The following is a 21,506-nucleotide window of genomic DNA, read 5'->3' on the forward strand; positions in this document are numbered from 1 at the left end:
AATCAGGGCTCTGTTCTATTCAGGTGATTCAACCCATGCAGTTGCCTTTGGCCCCTCCTGAAACATTTTCTAGGGACCGTAAGAAATTTTAGATTTTTGGGGGACAGTGTAGGTTGCATTTCATGTGTAAGCCTGCAGTGGTTACTAATGATCAAACTAAAACCCAATTTGTTATGTCTTATTTGGGTGGTAATGCAGCTAGCTGGTCCTTCCTCTTCATAGAAAGAGATGATCCTGTCCTGTACAATTTATGGATTTCTGCATTGAAATGCGTAAGCTGGTTGACAGAAAGGCAAATCAGTTATCCCTGGATAGAGAACTCATTTCCCTAAAACAGGGTTCACAAGACTTGCTTACATTCATCACCTTCTTTAATAGGCTTCTAGTGGAGACGAATTGGCCCATGGGAAAGAGAACTTCCTTGTTCTATCAGGGTTTGAGGGAGGAACTAAAAATGTATTAGGAAAAGTAGTACATATGCCTAAAAGCTACGACAAGTTAATAGATCTCACGATACAGTTAGAACACCAGCTCCAGGAACGAAAAGGGGATAAAACCGGGGCTGAAGTCAGGTATTACGCACCTCGCCCTAAATTGGTACTTGAAGAACACCCACATGTCAGTGATGGAACAGAACCCAAGCAAATCAGAGGAATCAGATGGCCCATAAGCCAGGAAGAACGGGAAAAGAGACGTAGGCAAAGGCTATGCATGTATTGCAGGAAGCCGGGACACTATATCAGAGACAGTAAGGCCAAAACTAAGCCCGTAGATAAAACCAATCAGGGAACCAGAAACCTACCGGTGGTAGATTACACACCTGAGAACTCGGCAAACTGACATATTCAAACAAGATGGAGACCCCCTTGTTTGAGGATGTATAAAGTAGAGGTCTCTTCAGCGGTGGCCAATACAGTTCAAACATCAGTAGCTCATATGAATGTATGTGTAACGCTGTGGTTGTCCCATAGTGAACCTGTAGTAGTACATGCCTTATTCAATTCAGGGGCCACCTGCAACTTTATCGATCAGCAGTCACACACATCTTATACAGATGCAAGTAGGAGAGAGCCACTTTGAATATATACAGTTAGATTTAAATTGATGCTCCTCATTTCAAGCTTATACAGGGAATGCCATGGTTAACTCATCACGATCTTACGGCGAATTGGGCTGCATGCACTGTCACAATAAACTCTTCGTTCTGCAAATAAAACTGCACTTAAGAAAAAGTACAAAACACAAAACCCGAGGAAAACCCTGTTAGTTTTCTCTCCATTGGATGCTATGACAAAAAGTTGTGTTGTATCTCTACGTTACCAGATGTGTATAAGCAGTCCCATGCTATATTCAGTAAACAAGAAGCTGGGAAGTTGCCCCCTCACAGGGATTACGACTGTAGAATCAACTTGGTCCCAGGAGCCTCTATTCCATGCAGTTGGATCTATGCTCTCATGGAACCAGAGACCACATACCTGCAGCAATATCTAGAAGAACTACTGTCCTCTAGATTCATACGTCCTTCTTCTTCTCCTGCCTCCTCGCCTCTGTTTTTCATACCGAAAAGGAAGGAGGCTTGAGAGCTTATATAGACTACAGGGCAATCAATAGGGTATCCCAAAAAAACACAGATACCCGTTGCCCTTAATTCCTGTTTTATTGGAGCAGTTGAAAGGAGCCAGAGTATTCACCAAACTCAAACTTAGAGGAGAATATCACCTGGGGCGGGTAAGGCGAGGTGATGAATGGAAGAATGCCTTCCGGACGAAGTTTGGATTATATGAGTACCAGGTAATGCCCTTTGGCCTGGGCAGTGCGTCTGCCGCGTGCCAGTATTTTATGGATGAGGTACTATGAGGGCTCTTGGACTTTTCTTGCATTGTATATATAGATGACATCCTTATATACTCAGCATCCATAGAAGAACACATCCCTCATGGGAAGGCGGTACTGGAATGCTTACAGCAGTTTTCTCGATAAGCTAAGGTAGAAAAAAGTCTGTTTCACACCTCAGAAGTGGAGTTCCTGGGTTACACCATAGGAACCAACAGTCTATGCATGGATATCAAAAAGATACAAGCCAATAGTCAATGGGAAACTCCCTCCAGTGTAAAAGCCTTGCAGAGCTTCCTAGGCTTCGCAAAGTTCTACTGGAGATTTATAAAAGACTTTTCCAGAATCATACAACCATTAACAGATTTGTTATGGAAAGGAACCTAATTTGTGTGGAATTATTCGGCAGAGCAAGCTTTTCAGACACTGAAGAAATGCTTTACACATGCCCCGTGTTAAGACATCCTGATGCAGCTCTTTCTTTCGTGGTGGAAACAGATGCATTACACTATGCAGTAGGAGGTGTTTTATCCCAGAGACATCTGGACACAGGTCAACTACATCCTGTGGCATACTTTTCCAAGAAACCAACATCCTGTGAAGTTAATTATGGCATCAGTGACAAGGAGCTTTTGACCATAAAGAGAAGTTGTGAAGAGTGGAGGCATTACCTATTGGGGGCTCATCACACCATTGAAATATACACGACCACGTAATTTGCTATTTCTTAAGCCGGCAAGAGCTCTGACCCCTCGACAACTTTGCTGGTCAGTATTCTTCTCACATTACAATTTTGTGATAAAGTACCGACCAGGACCCCAAAATGGCAAAGCTGGTGCTCTTTCAAGACCTAATCTTAAGCTAGAGAAAAGTCAGACCCCATTGGACGAACTCCCTGTCATCTTGAATGAAGGCTTCTTTTCCTGATGAGATCCTTGCAGTTATCACTACGCAAGATTTCTTGGACGGGGTAAGAAGACAGACGGCTGGAGTGGATCAACGGGTGTGGTTGCAGAAGGATTCCGAACACCGTTCAGCTGATAACAACTTACTGTACCATGATAAAAAGTTGTACATACCGGATGGTCTTCTACAGATGCAAGTATTACATTGTATACAAGATTCTACACTGGGTGTACATTTGGGAATCCGGAAAAACGTTCAAGCTATGAAGAGGCATTTCTGGTGGATAACACTACAGGCGGATACTACTGAATAGGTGACGGAATGTGCCATCTGTGCACAAGGGAAATCACTGCATCAACAAACTAGCAGATTGTTACAAACCATACCCATACCTCCTGTCCGGTGGCATACACTTACAATGGATTTTATAGTTGAAATGCCTCTCAGTCTAGGCAACAATATCATCCTGATAGTTGTTGACCATCTAACCAAAATGGGTCACTTTATAGCCATGAAGAGACTACTCACCTCCTTAGAATTATCCCAGACTTTCTTACAGCATGTTGTGCGCTCTCATGGAATACCAGCAGTTATTACTGACAGAGGTACACAATTCACTTCATGCTTCTCGAAGGCGCTATGTAACGTAATGAAGTAGATGCCCATCTCTCCACAAGCTACCACCCGGAGACGGACGGCAAAACCGAGGGGCTCAACGAACAAGTTACTTACCTTTGGTAATAATGTATCTGTATGAAACATTAGTTAGATTCCTTACCTTAGACTATCACCAGGTGTCAGATTGGATCCGGAAAGTTTTGTCAACAGTACCCCTGCGCGTCGGTGGGTGGCGTCATGCGGCTCCGCGTCCGTCGTAGGCATCGTGATCGCTGGGATGACGTCGCGGCTAGAACTTAGACGACGCCCACGCGAGCTGACTTCAGTTCTGTACACAACTTCCACGCCAGGAACACAGAGCCATGCAAGATACTGACCACTGGTTCCTTGAAACTAGGTCCCTGAAAGGGATGACCGTAACCCTAGAAATCAGTTCGCAGAACGGGGAGGATGGGTGGGCGGTAAGGAATCTATTACTACTAATGTTTCTTACAGATATATTGTTACCAAAGGTAAGTAACTTGTTCATCTGAAAGAAACACGTAGTGGTAGATTCCTTACCTTAGAATAGATACCCCAGCAATACCAATCCCGGTGGTGGGTCTGCGAACCAAGATCACACCAGGAAGTCCTGGAGAACAGAACGGCCAAAAAAGCTGTCTATCCAGACTTGGCTGTCCAGGCAATAATGTTTCGTGAACGTGTGCAGCGATGCCCAAGTGGCTGTCTGACAGATGTCTCACAGGGGGACACCCCATCTCAATGCAGTAGTGGCTGCAGTTGCTCGAGTGGAATGAACACGCAGCCCCACCGGAGGCTCTTTTTTAGCCAAGGAGTAACAGGCTTTGATGCACAAGACAACCCAGCGGGAGATAGTCCTCTTCTGCACCGCCCGACCTTTCTTGGTGCCAACGTAGGCAACAAAGAGTTGGTAATCCACCCAGAACTGTTGTGTGTGGTGGAGGTAAAACAAAAGCGCATGTTTTGGATCCCGACGATGGAGCCTTTCTTCCTCTCTGGAAGGATCAAAGAAAGTTGTCAAGGTAACAGTCTGCCCAATATGAAAGGCCAGGACAACTTTTGGCAAAAAGGAAGGCCGGGCCTGAGCACAACCATGTCCGGATCAATGGTAAGGAAAGGAGGTTTACAAGAAAGAGCCAGGAGCTCACTCACATGCCTAGAGGAGGTGATGGCAACCAGGAAGGCAGTTTCCGGAGTCAAAAGACGAAGAGGACAGTTGTGAAGAGGCTCGAAAGGAGTGCACATCAAATAGGTCAAAACTAAATTCAAGTCCCACTGTGGCATCACAAACGGAATAGGAGGGAAAAGGAGTGTAATGCCTTTGAGAAATCTATTTACAACAGGGTACTTGAAAAGAGAGGGCTGATCAGATAGCTTGAGAAAGGCTGAAATGGCAGAAAGATAGCCTTTGATGGTGCCCAGAGCAGAGTCCTGCCATGCCAAAGAAAGAAGGAACAAAAGGACCTCGGAGAGAGGGGCAGAAAGGGGATCCACAGCCTTTGCTGTGCACCATGCCACAAATTTGTTCCACCTGCTGGTGTATACCACTTTCGTGGAGGGACGCCTGGCTGCTAGAATCACATCACAGACTTCAGGAGGCAAGCCAAAGGGAATCAACTGTTGCCGCTCAATCTCCACGCAAGGAGGTAGAGACTGGACAGGTTCGGGTGCAGGACCGTCCCCTGTTGCTGCGACAGAAGATCATCCCGAAGAGGCAGACAAATCCGGGGATCCACGCTCATACTGAGTAGCTCTGGATACCAAACTCTTCGAGCCCAGTCCGGCGCCACAAGAATGACTTGGGCCCAGTTGTGTCTGATCTTCTGCAGCACTCTGGGTAGAATTGGTATAGGCGGAAAGGCGTACAATAGACCGCAACTCCACTCGTGATGAAAAGTGTCTCTGAGCAAGTGCCGCCTTGGAAATTCCAACGCGCAGAACTGATGACATTGCGTGTTCTCTTCGGTGGCAAATAGATGTAACCAAGGCTCTCCCCACTGGTGAAAGAGACCTTGCGCCACCTCCTAGTGAAGTCGCCATTCGTGATCCATCATGCACCTGCGGCTGAGCTTGTCCTCCCTGGCATTCAACGAACTTGCCAGGTGTTGAACCACCAGGGAAATGCGCTGATGTTCCAGTCATGTCCAGAGGCGCAAAGCCTCCTGACATAGGGTCCACAACCCCACCCCGCCCTGCTTGTTGCAATACGTCATGGCGGTGGTGTTGTCCATGAACACCTGCATTACGCTCCACTTGACAGAGGGAAGGAATGCCTTCAGTGCAAGATGGATCGCACAAAGTCCAGAAGGTTCATGTGGAGCTTGGACTCCGCCTGAGACCAGAGGCTTCTGATCTCCGCCTCTCCCATGTGGCCCCCCATCCAAAGAGGGATGCATCCATCACTACTGTTTGCTCCAGAGGAGGAAGGGAGAGGGATCTGCCGCTGACCCAATGCTGGTTTATAAGCCACCTCTGCAACTGCTGTGCAGTGCCCTCCGAGATCTTGACGTGTCCGGACAGGTCCCCCTGATGCTGCTCCCACTGGAACTTCAGGTCCTACTGCAGAGCCCGCATACGCCATCTGGCATGGTTGATCAGCAGGATGCAGGAGGCCATGAGGCCTAGCAGCCTCAGGGTGATCCTGACCGAAACCCTGGACAAGGGCTGAAAGATCGTAATCATAGCCCGAATGTCCCGGACTCGCTGTTCGGGAGGATAAACCCAAAACTGCGCCATGTCCAGAACCGCTCCGATGAAAAGGAACTTCTGAGAGGGTACCAGGTGTGACTTCGGCACGTTGATGGAGAACCCCAGCAAATGCAGGAGGTCGGCCGTAGTGTAGAGGTGGGAGACGACTGCATGGGGAGAGCCTGCCTTCAACAGCCAGTCGTCGAGGTAGGGGAAGACTGAAACCCCTGATCTGCGCAGATTAGCTGCGACCACCGTGTGAACACCTGAGGGGCACTGGTGAGGCCAAAAGGGAACACGGTGAACTGAAAGCGTTCGTGGCCAACCGTAAACCGCAGATAACGCCGGTGGGCCGGCAGGACAGGAATATGAAAGTAGGCGTCCTGCAAGTCTAACGCTACCATCCAGTCTTGCGGGTCTAGGGCAGACAAGACCTGAGCCAATGCGAGCATCTTGAACTTCTCCTTCCGGAGGAAGCCGTTGACGTTCTGAAGGTCTACGATAGGACGCAGGCCCTTGTCCTTCTTTGGAACCACGAAGTAGTGGGAATAACAACCAAGACCTACTTTGAGCGTCGGAATGCGTTCGATGTCCCCCTTGGCCAAGAGGGCCGCAACTTTCTGCTGGAGAAGTGCCAAGTGATCCCCCGACATACGGTGGTACTGAGGTGGCATGGCTGGAGGGGTGGTCTCGAAGGGGAGGGAGTAGCCCCTTTGGAAAATTTGCTGTACCCACTGGTCTGATGTGATTGTGCGCCAGTGGGCGAGATGATGGTGAATCCGTCCGCCCACTGGCGTTTGATGGAACTGAAAGAAGGACTAGGAAGGATTTGCAGTGGATGCCGCAGGGTTGGAGGTGGACTGACGCGCCCGCTGGCCCCCTGAACCGCCTCGACGTTTCCCACGTCTGCGGCCGCACTGAGGTTGTTGCTGTGCCGGCCTGTGGCTCTGCGAACGTAGTGGGGCGTCCCTTCCGCGGCTACGAAAAGAGCGAAAGGCAGAAGGCAGATGAGGCCGAGTGGTCCTTAAAGCGATCCAGCGCACCATCTGCCTTATTGCCAAAAAGGCGAATGCCATCAAAGGGCATGTCCATCATCAGTCTGGACATCCCCCGAAAAGCCAGTTGTCCTCAGCCAGGCATGGTGTCGAAGTGCCACCGTTGTGGAAATCACCCTGCCCAGCAAGTCGGCGGTGTGAAGCCCACAACGGCTGGTGAACTTAGCTGCGTCTCTCCCAGCAGCAACAGCTTGGGTGAGTACTGTCTGAACCTCCTCCAGACAGCTAGGCAGCACCTGCGCAACCACGTCCCACACAGAGTGGGAATAACGGCCCAAGAGGCATGCGGTGTTCACTGCCCGCAGCCCTAAGCTGGCAGATGAAAACAGCTTTTTGCCAAGCTGCTTCAGATTCTTGGATTCCCTATCCAGATGTGCAGAAGGGAACGTGCTTTGGGACGCAGAGGCCTGGACAGCCAAGCTCTTAGGAGTAGGGTGTTGAGAGAAGAAGAGGGGATCGCCCGGAGCCGGGCGATAGCGTCGGGCCACGTTCCTGTCCACAGGAGCCCCTTTGTTGGGCCTGGACCAGGTGCCCAAGAGAACGTCAGAAAGTGCATCATAAGAGGGCAGCAAGGGCTCTGAAGAGGTTGCCGCCGGTTGGAGCACTTCTGTCAGGATGTTAGTCCTGATGCCCACTGTAGGGAGTTCGAGGTGGAGGGCCTCGGCCACCCAACGCAACACCACTGCATAACTGGCTGCCTCCTCCGTAGCCACGGAAGAAGGAGCTTGCATGCCAAGGTCAGGCGAGATGTCAAGACCACTGGCTTCCCTCAAATCCTCTGCCCAGTCCAGATCATAAGCACAGTCCTGTGCAAGAGGGTCCTCAGACCCCTCCCAGTCCTCCCCTTCCTCCGAAGTCGGTGGAACAGGCTGAAAATACAGAGGACGGACATAGGGAACAAATCCCATTGGCGCCGGAATTGGTGTCGAGCTACGTCGATCCGGCTCCCTGTGCGGGTCAGGGCTGAAGCCGGGGACAATGCCCTCCCAAGGAGCGGGCGATGTCGGAAGCGGTGCCGGTGTGGTCGACATCGGTGGAGGCGTGACAAGGTCAACTGGCGTCGACCGGGGTTCGATCCCGGATCCCATGGAGGCCTGCGGCGCTGGAGCCGACGGCGATGCCAGGGCCAGAGCCTGGGGCAATGGAACAACAGGACCCCCAGTTGCACACACGGGGCCAGACCGCCCAAAGAGTTGGGCCATGGCAGCAAGAAACTCTGCACCTGGGCAGGCATCGCTGCCAGACCTGGGAAGGGGGTTAGGCCAGCGGTGACATCACAGGCTCTGTCGGAGCCACGGGTGTGGTACAAAAGGGGTGGTGATGGACGGAGCATCTGAATCAATCAAACACTCACACCCAGTCAAAAGATCTGGGTTTAATCCATCACCGTTCTTTAGCCCACTCTGCCACCCCAGTTCAGACATGGCTATATGCAGTCTGACCCTGTGCCTCATGGGAACAGTCCAGCCCGAACTGCCAAGCCATGTCTTCCCTGGACCGGAAACAAGCTTCCGAGGACCGGTTTCTGGCATTCCAGCCTTCTTCAGCCCAGCTTGCTTGAATCCAGTAGGAAAATGAGCAAGGGACTCACGTCTGAGCATACCCTGCCACACTGATGGCGGCCAAAAGCGGTACAAAAGGGGGTGGTGATGGACGGAGCATATGAATCAATCAAACACTCACACCCAGTCAAAAGATCTGGATTTAATCCATCACGGTTCTTTAGCCCACTCTGCCACCCCAGTTCAGACATGGCTATATGCAAATCAGTCTGACCCTGTGCCTCATGGGAACAGTCCATCCCGAACTGCCAAGCCATGTCTTCCCTGGACCGGAAAAAAGCTTTCGAGGACCGGTTTCTAGCATTCCAGCCTTCTTCAGCCAGGCTTGCTTGAATCCAGTGGCAAAGTGAGCAAGGGACTCACGTCTGAGCATACCCTGCCACACTTATGGCGGCCAAAAGCGGTACAAAAGGGGGTGGTGATGGACGGAGCATCTGAATCAATCAAACACTCACACCCAGTCAAAAGATCTGGGTTTAATCCATCACCGTTCTTTAGCCCACTCTGCCACCCCAGTTCAGACATGGCTATATGCAAATCAGTCTGACCCTGTGCCTCATGGGAACGGTCCAGCCCGAACTGCCAAGCCATGTCTTCCCTGGACCGGAAACAAGCTTCCGAGGACCGGTTTCTGGCATTCCAGCCTTCTTCAGCTTGCTTGAATCCAGTGGCAAAGTGACACCGCCTGCACCCTCAGCTGCGTCACGCGACGGACGAGGGGAAGTCGAAGAGCAACAACGCTTCTTCGACTTCTTTTTGGAATGCTTCGACTTACCTGACCCCGAATGCAAAGACTTAGATCCAGATGAATGATGGTGACGACTCCGCAACCGGTCCCTTGACTTCCCACGGGACCGGGCCCTTGAACGACGTGGAGCTGACTGCTGGACTTCCAGCAACTTTCGGAACCGCTACAGCAAAGTTTTCTGCGCAATGGCCCGGCAGTCGGGGCATGACTTGGAGTCATGGTCGCGCCCCAGGCAATAGAGACACTCTAGGTGTGGGTCCATCACCGACATCATGCGGTGACAGTCTCCACAGTTCTTAAACCTGGGCATCAAGACTCAAGAAAAATAGGAGACAAACGGCCTAAAAATCTCAGTCAAAAAATGACTGAGGAGACGAGCTTTTCCCGGAACTGCGCTTGCCGACGCTAAAAATGAATGAACTGAGGTCAGCGCGCATCGGTGGTGTCTAATTACTGGCTGCGATGTCACGACGACTGATACAGAGCCGCACATCGCCACCTACCGACGCACAGGAATACTGCTGACGAAAACTTTCCGGATACAGTCTCACACCTGGGGATATTCTAAGGTAAGGAATCTATCACTACGTGTTTCTTTCAGATCAAACACCCAAACAATATTCAAGATGTTTTACGCTAAAACATGAAGAAGAATGGAGTTCACTCCTATTGATGGCAAAATTTGCTTATAACAAAGCCAATCATTCAACTTTGAGATGTTCTCCTTTCTTTTGCTTGAATGGACACCATCCTAATATGTTGCCCTTCGAATGGCCTGTAAAGTCTAAACATCCCTCCATTCAAGAGCATCAAACTCATCTTAGAACAGTGTTGAAGGACCCTAAATCACAGTCGGCTTAGGCACAAGCATATGATAAACAGTATGCAGATAAGAAACGTTCTCCAGAACCTTCTTATCAAGTGGGGAATAGAGTTTGGGTAAACACAAAATATCTTAGAATGAAACGGAAACTAGATTAAAACCTAAAATCGTGTGCCCTTACCCAATAGACAGGATAATTAACTCTGTAGCCATGAGACTATCTCTCCCTTCTACATGTCACATCCATCCTGTGTTTCACGTCTCCTTGTTATCTCCTTGCCCCCCACATACTAGACTATCCTTGAAACCCTTCCTTTTGATGTTGATGGAGAAAAGGAATATGAAGTCAAGCGCATTCTCGATTCCAAGCTTGTTAGAGAGCGGGTGCATTACCTTATTGACTGTAAGGGGTATGGACCTGAAGACAGTACTTGGGAACCTAGAAGTAACCTTATTTGTCCGGGGCTACAGGACGGTTTCCCATCCAGTTATCTTCTAAATCTGGTAGACCGTCTAAGCGCCAGTGATTGTGTCAAGTGTAAGGGGACTAAATCTCCCAGAATACCTGTGGTGAAGCAAACACTGTCAGCACCAATTGCGAGGCTCCGCCTGCAGAAGATCAGGTGCTTGTCAAACTCTATCTGAATCAGCATGCAGTGAGACCTTCTCATTTGTTCTCACTGGAGCGCTTTCCTGGATGACTCCCACATTGAAACACCAGCTCTGGGGCGCATTCGTCCTGTCGCGGGTTGGTGCAGGCCTTTTCAAGCTTTTTGTACAACAAGCGCTGTGCTCGTGTAGCGAGCGAGCCGTTAGAAGGCTCTACCTTCGCTGACCTTGGTAATTGACCCAATCGCACTGGAGTGAATTTCATCTCTGCCAGCGCTGGTGCGCGGACCGTCAGTGAACACATATTCTTTCCTTCTTCCGAGGGCCCTCGGGGACCAACGGAGGTCATGCTGGAGCGCTGCCCCTCTTCATTTTTTGTTGCCGCCTATACTGTAGATGAAAACAGTCATTTTTATCAAAAGCTTTTTTCACGGTGTGGAGGCATACTTACAGCCACGAATTAAGCAATATCAATAGGAATGCAAGTTCTGTGAAGAGAACAGAACATTAAAGCGCCCTATACTAAAAAAAACAAGTCCAGATAAGTACATTGTATGAAGCAGAGTTATTTTTTACCTTTCTCTTCATCTAAGGAACTTATAAACAGACTTGTGTGTTTTCCCAGCAAGGAGGGTTGTCTCCTCACCTCATATATTGAGAGCAAATTCATTTTCTTTTGTTTATTTTTTGTGTTTTATGTAATTGCGTGAGGATGATTTTTTTTTTTTCATTTTTCTCAGGTAACAATGGAAATACATTCTCAGCATACATCAATAGTGCATCTGTACATTCTCCTTAATGACAATCAATTAGTAGAGGCATCGTATGTCGATCTGCAGCCAAACATATCACAGTAGTTCACCCGTACAGCAATACAGATCAATAATGCTCATAGTTTCTTGTCCCTTCATGCAAGTCTATCCATGATATCCTATAGTGTTGTATGTCATCTCTCAGAGAACTGGCATAAGAAAGCTTAATCAAATACTTGGGCATATGCCCGAATGAAATCATAGCAGTGTGTGTCAGTCATTCAGCCATCTTGGCCTTTTCGCTGCATGAGGATGATTGAAGCAATGTGGCGAACACGTGCATTGATTATTAGGAATACTAAAGCTGTATGAAATATTTCTATTTTCCCTCTCTTTACCCTTTTTGTATTATGAATGTTTTTTAGTAATTAGTTTTAATCATAAGTCTTTCTGTATAAGCCCAAATGTTTTTATGATGGAAATTACTTGTATACTTGCATATCTTTTATGGTCTTTTATGACCGAAATAAAGATTACTGAATTGAACTGAATTGATTGAAGCAATGTGGAAGTAAGTGCTCACACATAGTTATATATTGCATTACGCATGCTGGCACGTGTAATTTGTACAAAGTGTCTTTCTTTTGTCTTGCTGCAGGGAACACGGAGCTAGACAGCCTGAGTAGAGAGAATTGGATTGAAGTCTTACATCCTGAGGAAGATCTCTCATCTTGTGTTTACCACAGCCACAACTTTATTGTTTCTTTTGTCCCTTTTTTCCCATTAAACCAAAATGGTGTTTCCTGTTTGAGTGATATCTAAGTATGTACTCTCAGGATATTCCATGACAGGGGATAGGGTTGATTAGCTTCATACATCGCTCCCGCTGTACTCAGGACCTAAGGTTAGTGAATTTCCAGTCTGCATCTGACAGTCCTGCAGGTCCAAGGCTACCGTCCTGTCATCCGTATCTAGTGCAGAGAGAACCTGGGGCAGAGTGAGCATTTTTAATTATTCCTTCCTCAGGGAGGGATTTGCAGTCAAAGATCTAGAATAGAATGTAGGCCGCCATCCTTCTTCGGCACAAGAAAATAACTGGAGTAACATCCAGTCTCTATTTTCGCATGAGCACTTCCTGAAGTAAGATAGATAGGTGCTGCTCTGATAACAGTAGAAGCTGCACCGGGTTGGAAGAGGAACCGAAGGGCATAGCCCTTTTAGATGATCTGGAGATACCATCTGTCGGAGGTGATGGATTGCAACCCTTGGAGAAATGTTTCATCCTGCCTCCCACAATGTGATATTGCTCCAGAGAAGTCGAACTGAATCAGCTTGGGCGCTAATGCTGCAGGTCAGGGGGACAGGTAGAAAAAGAGTATCTGTTGACTTGTGCTGTGTTGGCTTGATCTCCTTTTCAGGTAACAAAATGACTGGGATGACAGTTGCGGGAGAAAAGGAGGTCTTTTGCTGTCCATATGCTAAACCTCTGGAGCAGACTCTGAAGGGTCGAAACTGATGGAGAAACTGTCTGGCGGGGTGGAAAGGCCCAAGGAACACACTGTGGCTCTACTTTCCTTAAAGCATTCAGGGGTGTAATCAGCCTTTTCTATCAAAAGGAATATCCATAAGTAATGCCGACACATGACATGAAAAGTCTGCGGATCGCATCCATGCATGGGGACAGATCACACTAGTGCCACTAACTCTCCTTCGTCTCGCCACCCTATCTACCTCCTACCCCTTTACCCCACCCCCTCACCCGTCTAAGCTCCATTTATTTCGTCATCTACTCTCTTGAAATGTTTTTCTAGTAACTGATGTAACGTGTAACTGATGTAATTTTGTAATTTCTGTGGAACCTTATGTAACGCGCTCTGATACCTCCGGGTCTAGCCAACGTTATATAAAACTCTCAAAATAAATACATGTTCACCTAAGCAATTGTTAGTAATTGTTATCCAGTCCAGCCCGATTCACATATTTTACAGCATCCTAGCCATCTTGAATGGTTTGACCAAGGAGGCCCTAAACTCTTCTGGGATTGCCAGAAGACGTTTGCTGCCCATGTCCCAGAGGACATAAATATAATGTTCTAGCAAGTAACTTGCATTGACTGACCTCAAGGCTAGGCTGGCCGAAGAGAACAAATATTTCTCAACACCTCCGTACTTTCAGTAGCATGGTCAGTGCGCCATGGGCTAGTGTAAGGAAGGTAATACGGTTTCAACGATGAAATACAGCAATACGCAGGGTCCAGTAGGCCCTTCAGGTATCTAGGTCCCAGTTCCACTGCACCTTCTGCACTAATGGAAGTTACACCTCTGAATCCTTTTTGACTCCCTGTCAGGGTGGGTCATGGGGAATGAACTAGGATTCACTTTACTGGTGGAAGCTTGGACCACAGAACTCTCAGGAGTAGGATGCTGTGAAAGAAAATCAGGCGCCAGTCTGTGGTGTCTGCCGATCTGCCTGTTTACTGAAGGGCCAGAACAAGGTTTAAACCAAGTGCCTTAAAGAGTATCATTTAGAAGATCATTGCAAAGGTAAGAAGGACTCAGAAGAATGGGGAAAATCAGCCCTATATCGGGGGACTGAAATCAAGCTCACTGCCCCCCTAAATCATCATAATGTGCTTGTGCATAAATCTGTATCATCACAATTGTCATCTCCTAGTGGTGTCATGCTCTGGTCAGAGCCGGAACTGAAAAGCTGGTGGAGCAACTGAAGACAGTTCCATAGTAAAGGGGGTACTTTGTCAGAGTAAGACAGTACAGGAACCAGGTGAGCAGAGTTAGTGTGAGTACTCCACTGAGTCTGTGAAGAATCTTCCGCTGGTGCCGGTAATGTCGGGAAAGACATCGGCAAAAGAGGGACTGGTACAGGCCTTGGACCAAGAATGGAAGTCGGCACCTGTGTCGGTGCAGAAACTGAAGCAGGTTTCAGGAGGTCAGATGGCATCAGGGCAAATCTGCCAGCATTAACCGGAATAGTGGCCACTGTGGATCCTTGTGGCCTGAAGAATGGCATGGTTTGAAACCTGTAGTTTTAGGAGGAGACATCGTCCCCTTGTACACTGGAATTCAAACCATCTTGTCAATGCAACAAAAAAGTGAGCACAGCTCTGGATCCGCAAATAAAGGCATGGAAAGGAAGAAACTAACATTAGTGTGCTGGGGTGATGCTCATATGCAGCTCTGCTCCATCATTTCCATTCCAGAATGAGGCCAACTCAGAGTCGCACTGCACTACCTAGCGGCATGCAGGAGTACTGCTGTAAAAAAACCTCTGTATCCAGTCTGGCACCTGGGGAATATCCTAATGCTGGGAAATCTGTGATTAGAAGTATCCATCAGAAGGACATATTCTGCTTTGCAACTGGATACCAGCTGTCTTTAATCGTTCAATTGTTGCTATTGTAGGAACTGTAAAAATAAAATGGAGGAAGAAAACTTTCACCCACATATTTCTAAAAGCAGGCAAAATGTTCAGATGAAAACAGGCACAGTAATGGGAAAAACATGCAGGATCAGAGAAGAAAGACTGACTACCTATTCCTTTCAGCTTTTCTCAGGGAGCAACCTGAAATGGTATGGTGTCAGTACAACGAGATGTGGTAGGAATGAGTAACCTTATTTTCTTTTTATATAAATTGGCGCTACTCACCATTATTCCATCACTCAGCCAATTTCTAACTTGTTCTTGCCTCTATTGTGACCTACTGAGCTGCTTTTATGAGCTTCCTGTTTTGAAATCCTTTGGTGATGTCGAAATAGAACAAACAAGTCTCTGCTTGATCTTACTCAACAGCAATCTGATATTACTCCCTCGGTATATTGAAAGACAAGGGAAGAGGGTGTGACAAATTAGATGAAAAGGGAGACAAAGGCAGAGAGAGAAAGAGAGAGATGGTGATCAAGAGAGAGAGATAGAAGAAGGAAGAAAAGATTAAATAAATGATACTTGGATAAAGAAGAGGAACAATGGAAGGTATTAAATGTTCTCACCTGTACACAAGAGCCAGTATGTTTAGCATGGTGGCTACATCAGGGTGGTTGTGGCCAGAGCTCTTTTCCAGATCTTCCAGAGCTTGTTTGCACAGTGGCACTGCCACCTCATAGCGGCCTTGTGAGGCATACTGGATCACCAGGTTGTGCAGGGTACGCAAACGTGCTGGGATCTCATAGCCTCCCTGCTGGGATGCAGAGAAGGCGCTGCTCATCTGAGGGGTCTCTGTGGAGAGATGTTACGATTTAAATGTGAGGACACATAGTGTAGGGAGAAAACATGAACACATGGAGTAAATGATGTGATGTTAAAGAGAAACCAAGAGAAGGAAAGCAAGAGGAATAGAATGATGGTAAAGGGAAGACAACAAATGCGAAAAAGGTGTATTCAAGGAGAAAGCGTTAGGAGATTCAGCTGAAAGCGAGGAATAAAAGAGAAGGAATGATCACGGGCGTAGCTTGGTCAGTAAGATTTGGGGAGGGGGTATGCTTTAAATTTTCCACAATCACGCTGGGATATCATGGTAAAATAGGTTATTTAAGAAGTAGAGTATGAGGGAGCTTAAGGGGCAATGATAAGGGAGAGTAGTGTGGATTGGGGTTACTGGAAAAACAGCCTGTTGTAAAATAACAAACAGTTTTAAGATCTCCAAAATAGAGAGGGGAGAGTGTGTGTGCACGTTATTGTCTTTGTATGCATTTAAAACTCCAAGGAGAAATATGAAAGCCACTTCACCATACCAGACTGTAAGCATACCCGGCTATTCACTGGAGAAACCATTTATTAGGGGGGGGGTAACACCCCAAACACCCTCCCTGAAGCCTAGGGCCTAGAACCAGATGCTGTCCAGTGTAAAAAATCTTTACCCGTTTGTGACTTTGGGCTGAGACCTCAGAGGTCGAGAGATTAACTTCGGAATGGAACAGAAGATTGAGCCAATCAGCGAGCATTTCACTGAGGAGTTCACTGGTCAGCATGGCAGACGAGCACAGCGGCTGCAGAGGAGTGGAGCTGCAGAGGTTGAGGAAACCATGGGCAGCGAAAGAGGGTAATGGCTGCCAGGCTCCAGAGGTATATGGGGGCCGCCGTTTCGCCTGCCTGCTACCCTGCCTACTTTCCTCGCCTGCGCTGCCCGCACTTCTGGTCTGCCTACCCCTGCACACAAATAATTACAAAAAGGGGTGGTGATGGACAGAGTATCTGAGTTAATCAGAACACTCCTACCCAGTCAACAGATCAGGGCTTGATCCATCACCGTTTTTTAGCTCACTGCACCATACCAGTTCAGAACCTGGCTATATGCAAATTAGTCTGTCCCTGGCCCAGTGCATCATGGGAACAGGGCAGACCAAACTACCAAGCCAATTCTTCACTGGAAAGGAAACAAGCTTCCGGGGACCGGTTTCTGGCATTACAGCCGTCTTCGGCCCGGCTTGCTTGAATCCTGATGGTGCAATGAGCAAGGGACTCATGTCTGAGCATACCCTTCCGCACTCATGGTGGCCAAAATAATTACAAAAAGTGGGTGGTGATGGACAGAGTATCTGAGTTAATCAGACACTCCTACCCAGTCAACAGATCAGGGCTTGATCCATCACCGTTTTTTAGCTCACTGCACCATCCCAGTTCAGAACCTGGCTATATGCAAATTAGTCTGTCCCTGGCCCAGTGCATCATGGGAACAGGGCAGACCAAACTACCAAGCCAATTCTTCACTGGAAAGGAAACAAGCTTCCGGGGACCGGTTTCTGGCATTACAGCCGTCTTCGGCCCGGCTTGCTTGAATCCTGATGGTGCAATGAGCAAGGGACTCATGTCTGAGCATACCCTTCCACACTCATGGTGGCCAAAATAATTACAAAAAGGGGGTGGTGATGGACAGAGTATCTGAGTTAATCAGAACACTCCTACCCAGTCAACAGATCAGGGCTTGATCCATCACCGTTTTTTAGCTCACTGCACCATCCCAGTTCAGAACCTGGCTATATGCAAATTAGTCTGTCCCTGGCCCAGTGCATCATGGGAACAGGGCAGACCAAACTACCAAGCCAATTCTTCACTGGAATGGAAACAAGCTTCCGGGGACCGGTTTCTGGCATTACAGCCGTCTTCGGCCCGGCTTGCTTGAATCCTGATGGTGCAATGAGCAAGGGACTCATGTCTGAGCATACCCTTCCACACTCATGGTGGCCAAAATAATTACAAAAAGGGGGTGGTGATGGACAGAGTATCTGAGTTAATCAGAACACTCCTACCCAGTTAACAGATCAGGGCTTGATCCATCACCATTTTTTAGCTCACTGCACCATCCCAGTTCAGAACCTGGCTATATGCAAATTAGTCTGTCCCTGGCCCAGTGCATCATGGGAACAGGGCAGACCAAACTACCAAGCCAATTCTTCACTGGAAAGGAAACAAGCTTCCGGGGACCGGTTTCTGGCATTACAGCCGTCTTCGGCCCGGCTTGCTTGAATCCTGATGGTGCAATGAGCAAGGGACTCATGTCTGAGTATACCCTTCCACACTCATGGTGGCCAAAATAATTACAAAAAGGGGGTGGTGATGGACAGAGTATCTGAGTTAATCAGAACACTCCTACCCAGTCAACAGATCAGGGCTTGATCCATCTCCGTTTTTTAGCTCACTGCACCATCCCAGTTCAGAACCTGGCTATATGCAAATTAGTCTGTCCCTGGCCCAGTGCATCATGGGAACAGGGCAGACCAAACTACCAAGCCAATTCTTCACTGGAAAGGAAACAAGCTTCCGGGGACCGGTTTCTGGCATTACAGCCGTCTTCGGCCCGGCTTGCTTGAATCCTGATGGTGCAATGAGCAAGGGACTCATGTCTGAGCATACCCTTCCACACTCATGGTGGCCAAAATAATTACAAAAAGGGGGTGGTGATGGACAGAGTATCTGAGTTAATCAGAACACTCCTACCCAGTCAACAGATCAGGGCTTGATCCATCACCGTTTTTTAGCTCACTGCACCATCCCAGTTCAGAACCTGGCTATATGCAAATTAGTCTGTCCCTGGCCCAGTGCATCATGGGAACAGGGCAGACCAAACTACCAAGCCAATTCTTCACTGGAAAGGAAACAAGCTTCCGGGGACCGGTTTCTGGCATTACAGCCGTCTTCGGCCCGGCTTGCTTGAATCCTGATGGTGCAATGAGCAAGGGACTCATGTCTGAGCATACCCTTCCACACTCATGGTGGCCAAAATAATTACAAAAAGGGGGTGGTGATGAACAGAGTATCTGAGTTAATCAGAACACTCCTACCCAGTCAACAGATCAGGGCTTGATCCATCACCGTTTTTTAGCTCACTGCACCATCCCAGTTCAGAACCTGGCTATATGCAAATTAGTCTGTCCCTGGCCCAGTGCATCATGGGAACAGGGCAGACCAAACTACCAAGCCAATTCTTCACTGGAAAGGAAACAAGCTTCCGGGGACCGGTTTCTGGCATTACAGCCGTCTTCGGCCCGGCTTGCTTGAATCCAGATGGTGCAATGAGCAAGGGACTCATGTCTGAGCATACCCTTCCACACTCATGGTGGCCAAAATAATTACAAAAAGGGGGTGGTGATGGACAGAGTATCTGAGTTAATCAGAACACTCCTACCCAGTCAACAGATATGGGCTTGATCCATCACCGTTTTTTAGCTCACTGCACCATCCCAGTTCAGAACCTGGCTATATGCAAATTAGTCTGTCCCTGGCCCAGTGCATCATGGGAACAGGGCAGACCAAACTACCAAGCCAATTCTTCACTGGAAAGGAAACAAGCTTCCGGGGACCGGTTTCTGGCATTACAGCCGTCTTCGGCCCGGCTTGCTTGAATCCTGATGGTGCAATGAGCAAGGGACTCATGTCTGAGCATACCCTTCCACACTCATGGTGGCCAAAATAATTACAAAAAGGGGGTGGTGATGGACAGAGTATCTGAGTTAATCAGAACACTCCTACCCAGTCAACAGATCAGGGCTTGATCCATCACCGTTTTTTAGCTCACTGCACCATCCCAGTTCAGAACCTGGCTATATGCAAATTAGTCTGTCCCTGGCCCAGTGCATCATGGGAACAGGGCAGACCAAACTACCAAGCCAATTCTTCACTGGAAAGGAAACAAGCTTCCGGGACCGGTTTCTGGCATTACAGCCGTCTTCGGCCCGGCTTGCTTGAATCCTGATGGTGCAATGAGCAAGGGACTCATGTCTGAGCATACCCTTCCACACTCATGGTGGCCAAAATAATTACAAAAAGGGGGTGGTGATGGACAGAGTATCTGAGTTAATCAGAACACTCCTACCCATTCAACAGATCAGGGCTTGATCCATCACCGTTTTTTAGCTCACTGCACCATCCCAGTTCAGAACCTGGCTATATGCAAATTAGTCTGTCCCTGGCCCAGTGCATCATGGGAACAGGGCAGACCAAACTACCAAGCCAATTCTTAACTGGAAAGGAAACAAGCTTCCGGGGACCGGTTTCTGGCATTACAGCCGTCTTCGGCCCGGCTTGCTTGAATCCTGATGGTGCAATGAGCAAGGGACTCATGTCTGAGCATACCCTTCCACACTCATGGTGGCCAAAATTTTTTCAGGATTCAAGCAAGCCGGGCCGAAGACGGCTGAAATGCCAGAAACCGGTCCCTGGAAGCTTGTTTCCTTCCCAGTGTAAGAATTGGCTTTTGTAGTCTGGTCTGCCCTGTTCCCATGATGCACTGGGCCAGGGACAGACTAATTTGCATACAGCCAGGTTCTGAAACTGGGATGGTGCAATGAGCTAAAAAACGGTGTTGGATCTAGCCCTGATCTCTTGACTGGGTGAGAGTACTCTGCTTAATTCAGAGACTCTGTCCATCACCACCCCTTGTTGTAAATAATACCCCTGCACACAGGCCTCTTCTGTTTGTCACCAGCACCCCGGTAGGGTGACCAACTGGCATGGGTGAAAGTTCAGTACAGTGAGTGTAAAAATTCAGGACAAAGGGTCAAAATTTAGGACAAAAATTCAGGACCGTAGGTCAGAATTCAGGACAAAAATTTGGGACAAAAGGTACATTTTACAGACACATCAGAGGAGGTCGCGCAATATTACATAAGTAAACAGACAACCAACACAAGCACAAGCCAAAATAAGTTTATATTAGGTTGAGAGCAACAGAGCAACATGTTCTTTTGCGGTCTGCATTGCTTTCTGAGGTTCATACAGTTTAAAACGTGAAAAAACGGAAACAATTGAGCCCAGATGTTTTTTGTACCATACATAATGATTTAATTGTGTGTGTTCCTTTAATGATAGCTATTGCTTACTGGAATAAATTATGTAAGTCACTGCATTTTGGATTTGGTGAAATTTATCAAGCAAATAGCTGCGTACATTAGTTCAGAATTAACAGGAGAGTGTATAGGAGATAACTAACACTGTTTGTTTCTCCGGAAAATGAGAACTGTGAAACTATTACTTAACAAATGATTAGATGATAAAACCACTTTCAAATGATAAATATCCATTCACATAGAATAGTTAAGAGGGTAATTCTGCCATCACAGCCACATGATAGTTATCATTGTCTTTTATATATTGTTAACAGCTCCGCCACTGCCAGCGGGATATCCTTACATTGGTATCGCACCCACTGCCTTCTGTTAATCCGGGCCGTTTGTGCAGGAGGATCGGTCGCGTCTCACTCACTGCATCACGGAGCCAGAAACGCCGCGGCATCTGCACACTCTAATGTCTGGAAGATAGGGCATTTCATATCCCTCGTACTCCTAGGGGGGAAAAGTGCCGGTCTCTGGGCAGCCCCTCTTCTGCTGTTCTTCAGCTGCTGCAGCGCTCTCTTTTTTGTTGGGGACGCTGTCTCTGCTGCAG

At 47.9% G+C, this 21,506-nt stretch overlaps 1 protein-coding gene across 1 annotated transcript in view; it reads right to left on the reverse strand.

Annotated features, from left to right (window-relative positions):
* Positions 1 to 21,506, reverse strand: part of KLC3 (kinesin light chain 3) — a 931,842-nt gene that overhangs the window by 276,628 nt on the left and 633,708 nt on the right. Inside the window, exon 5 of the mRNA XM_078660896.1 lies at positions 15,620 to 15,845. Within this exon, the coding sequence (XP_078517022.1) occupies positions 15,620 to 15,845 (226 nt within the window). The remainder of the gene's footprint in view (positions 1 to 15,619; positions 15,846 to 21,506) is intronic.

This window comes from Lissotriton helveticus, chromosome 9, assembly GCF_964261635.1.
Source record: "Lissotriton helveticus chromosome 9, aLisHel1.1, whole genome shotgun sequence".
Lineage (NCBI taxonomy): Eukaryota > Metazoa > Chordata > Amphibia > Caudata > Salamandridae > Lissotriton > Lissotriton helveticus.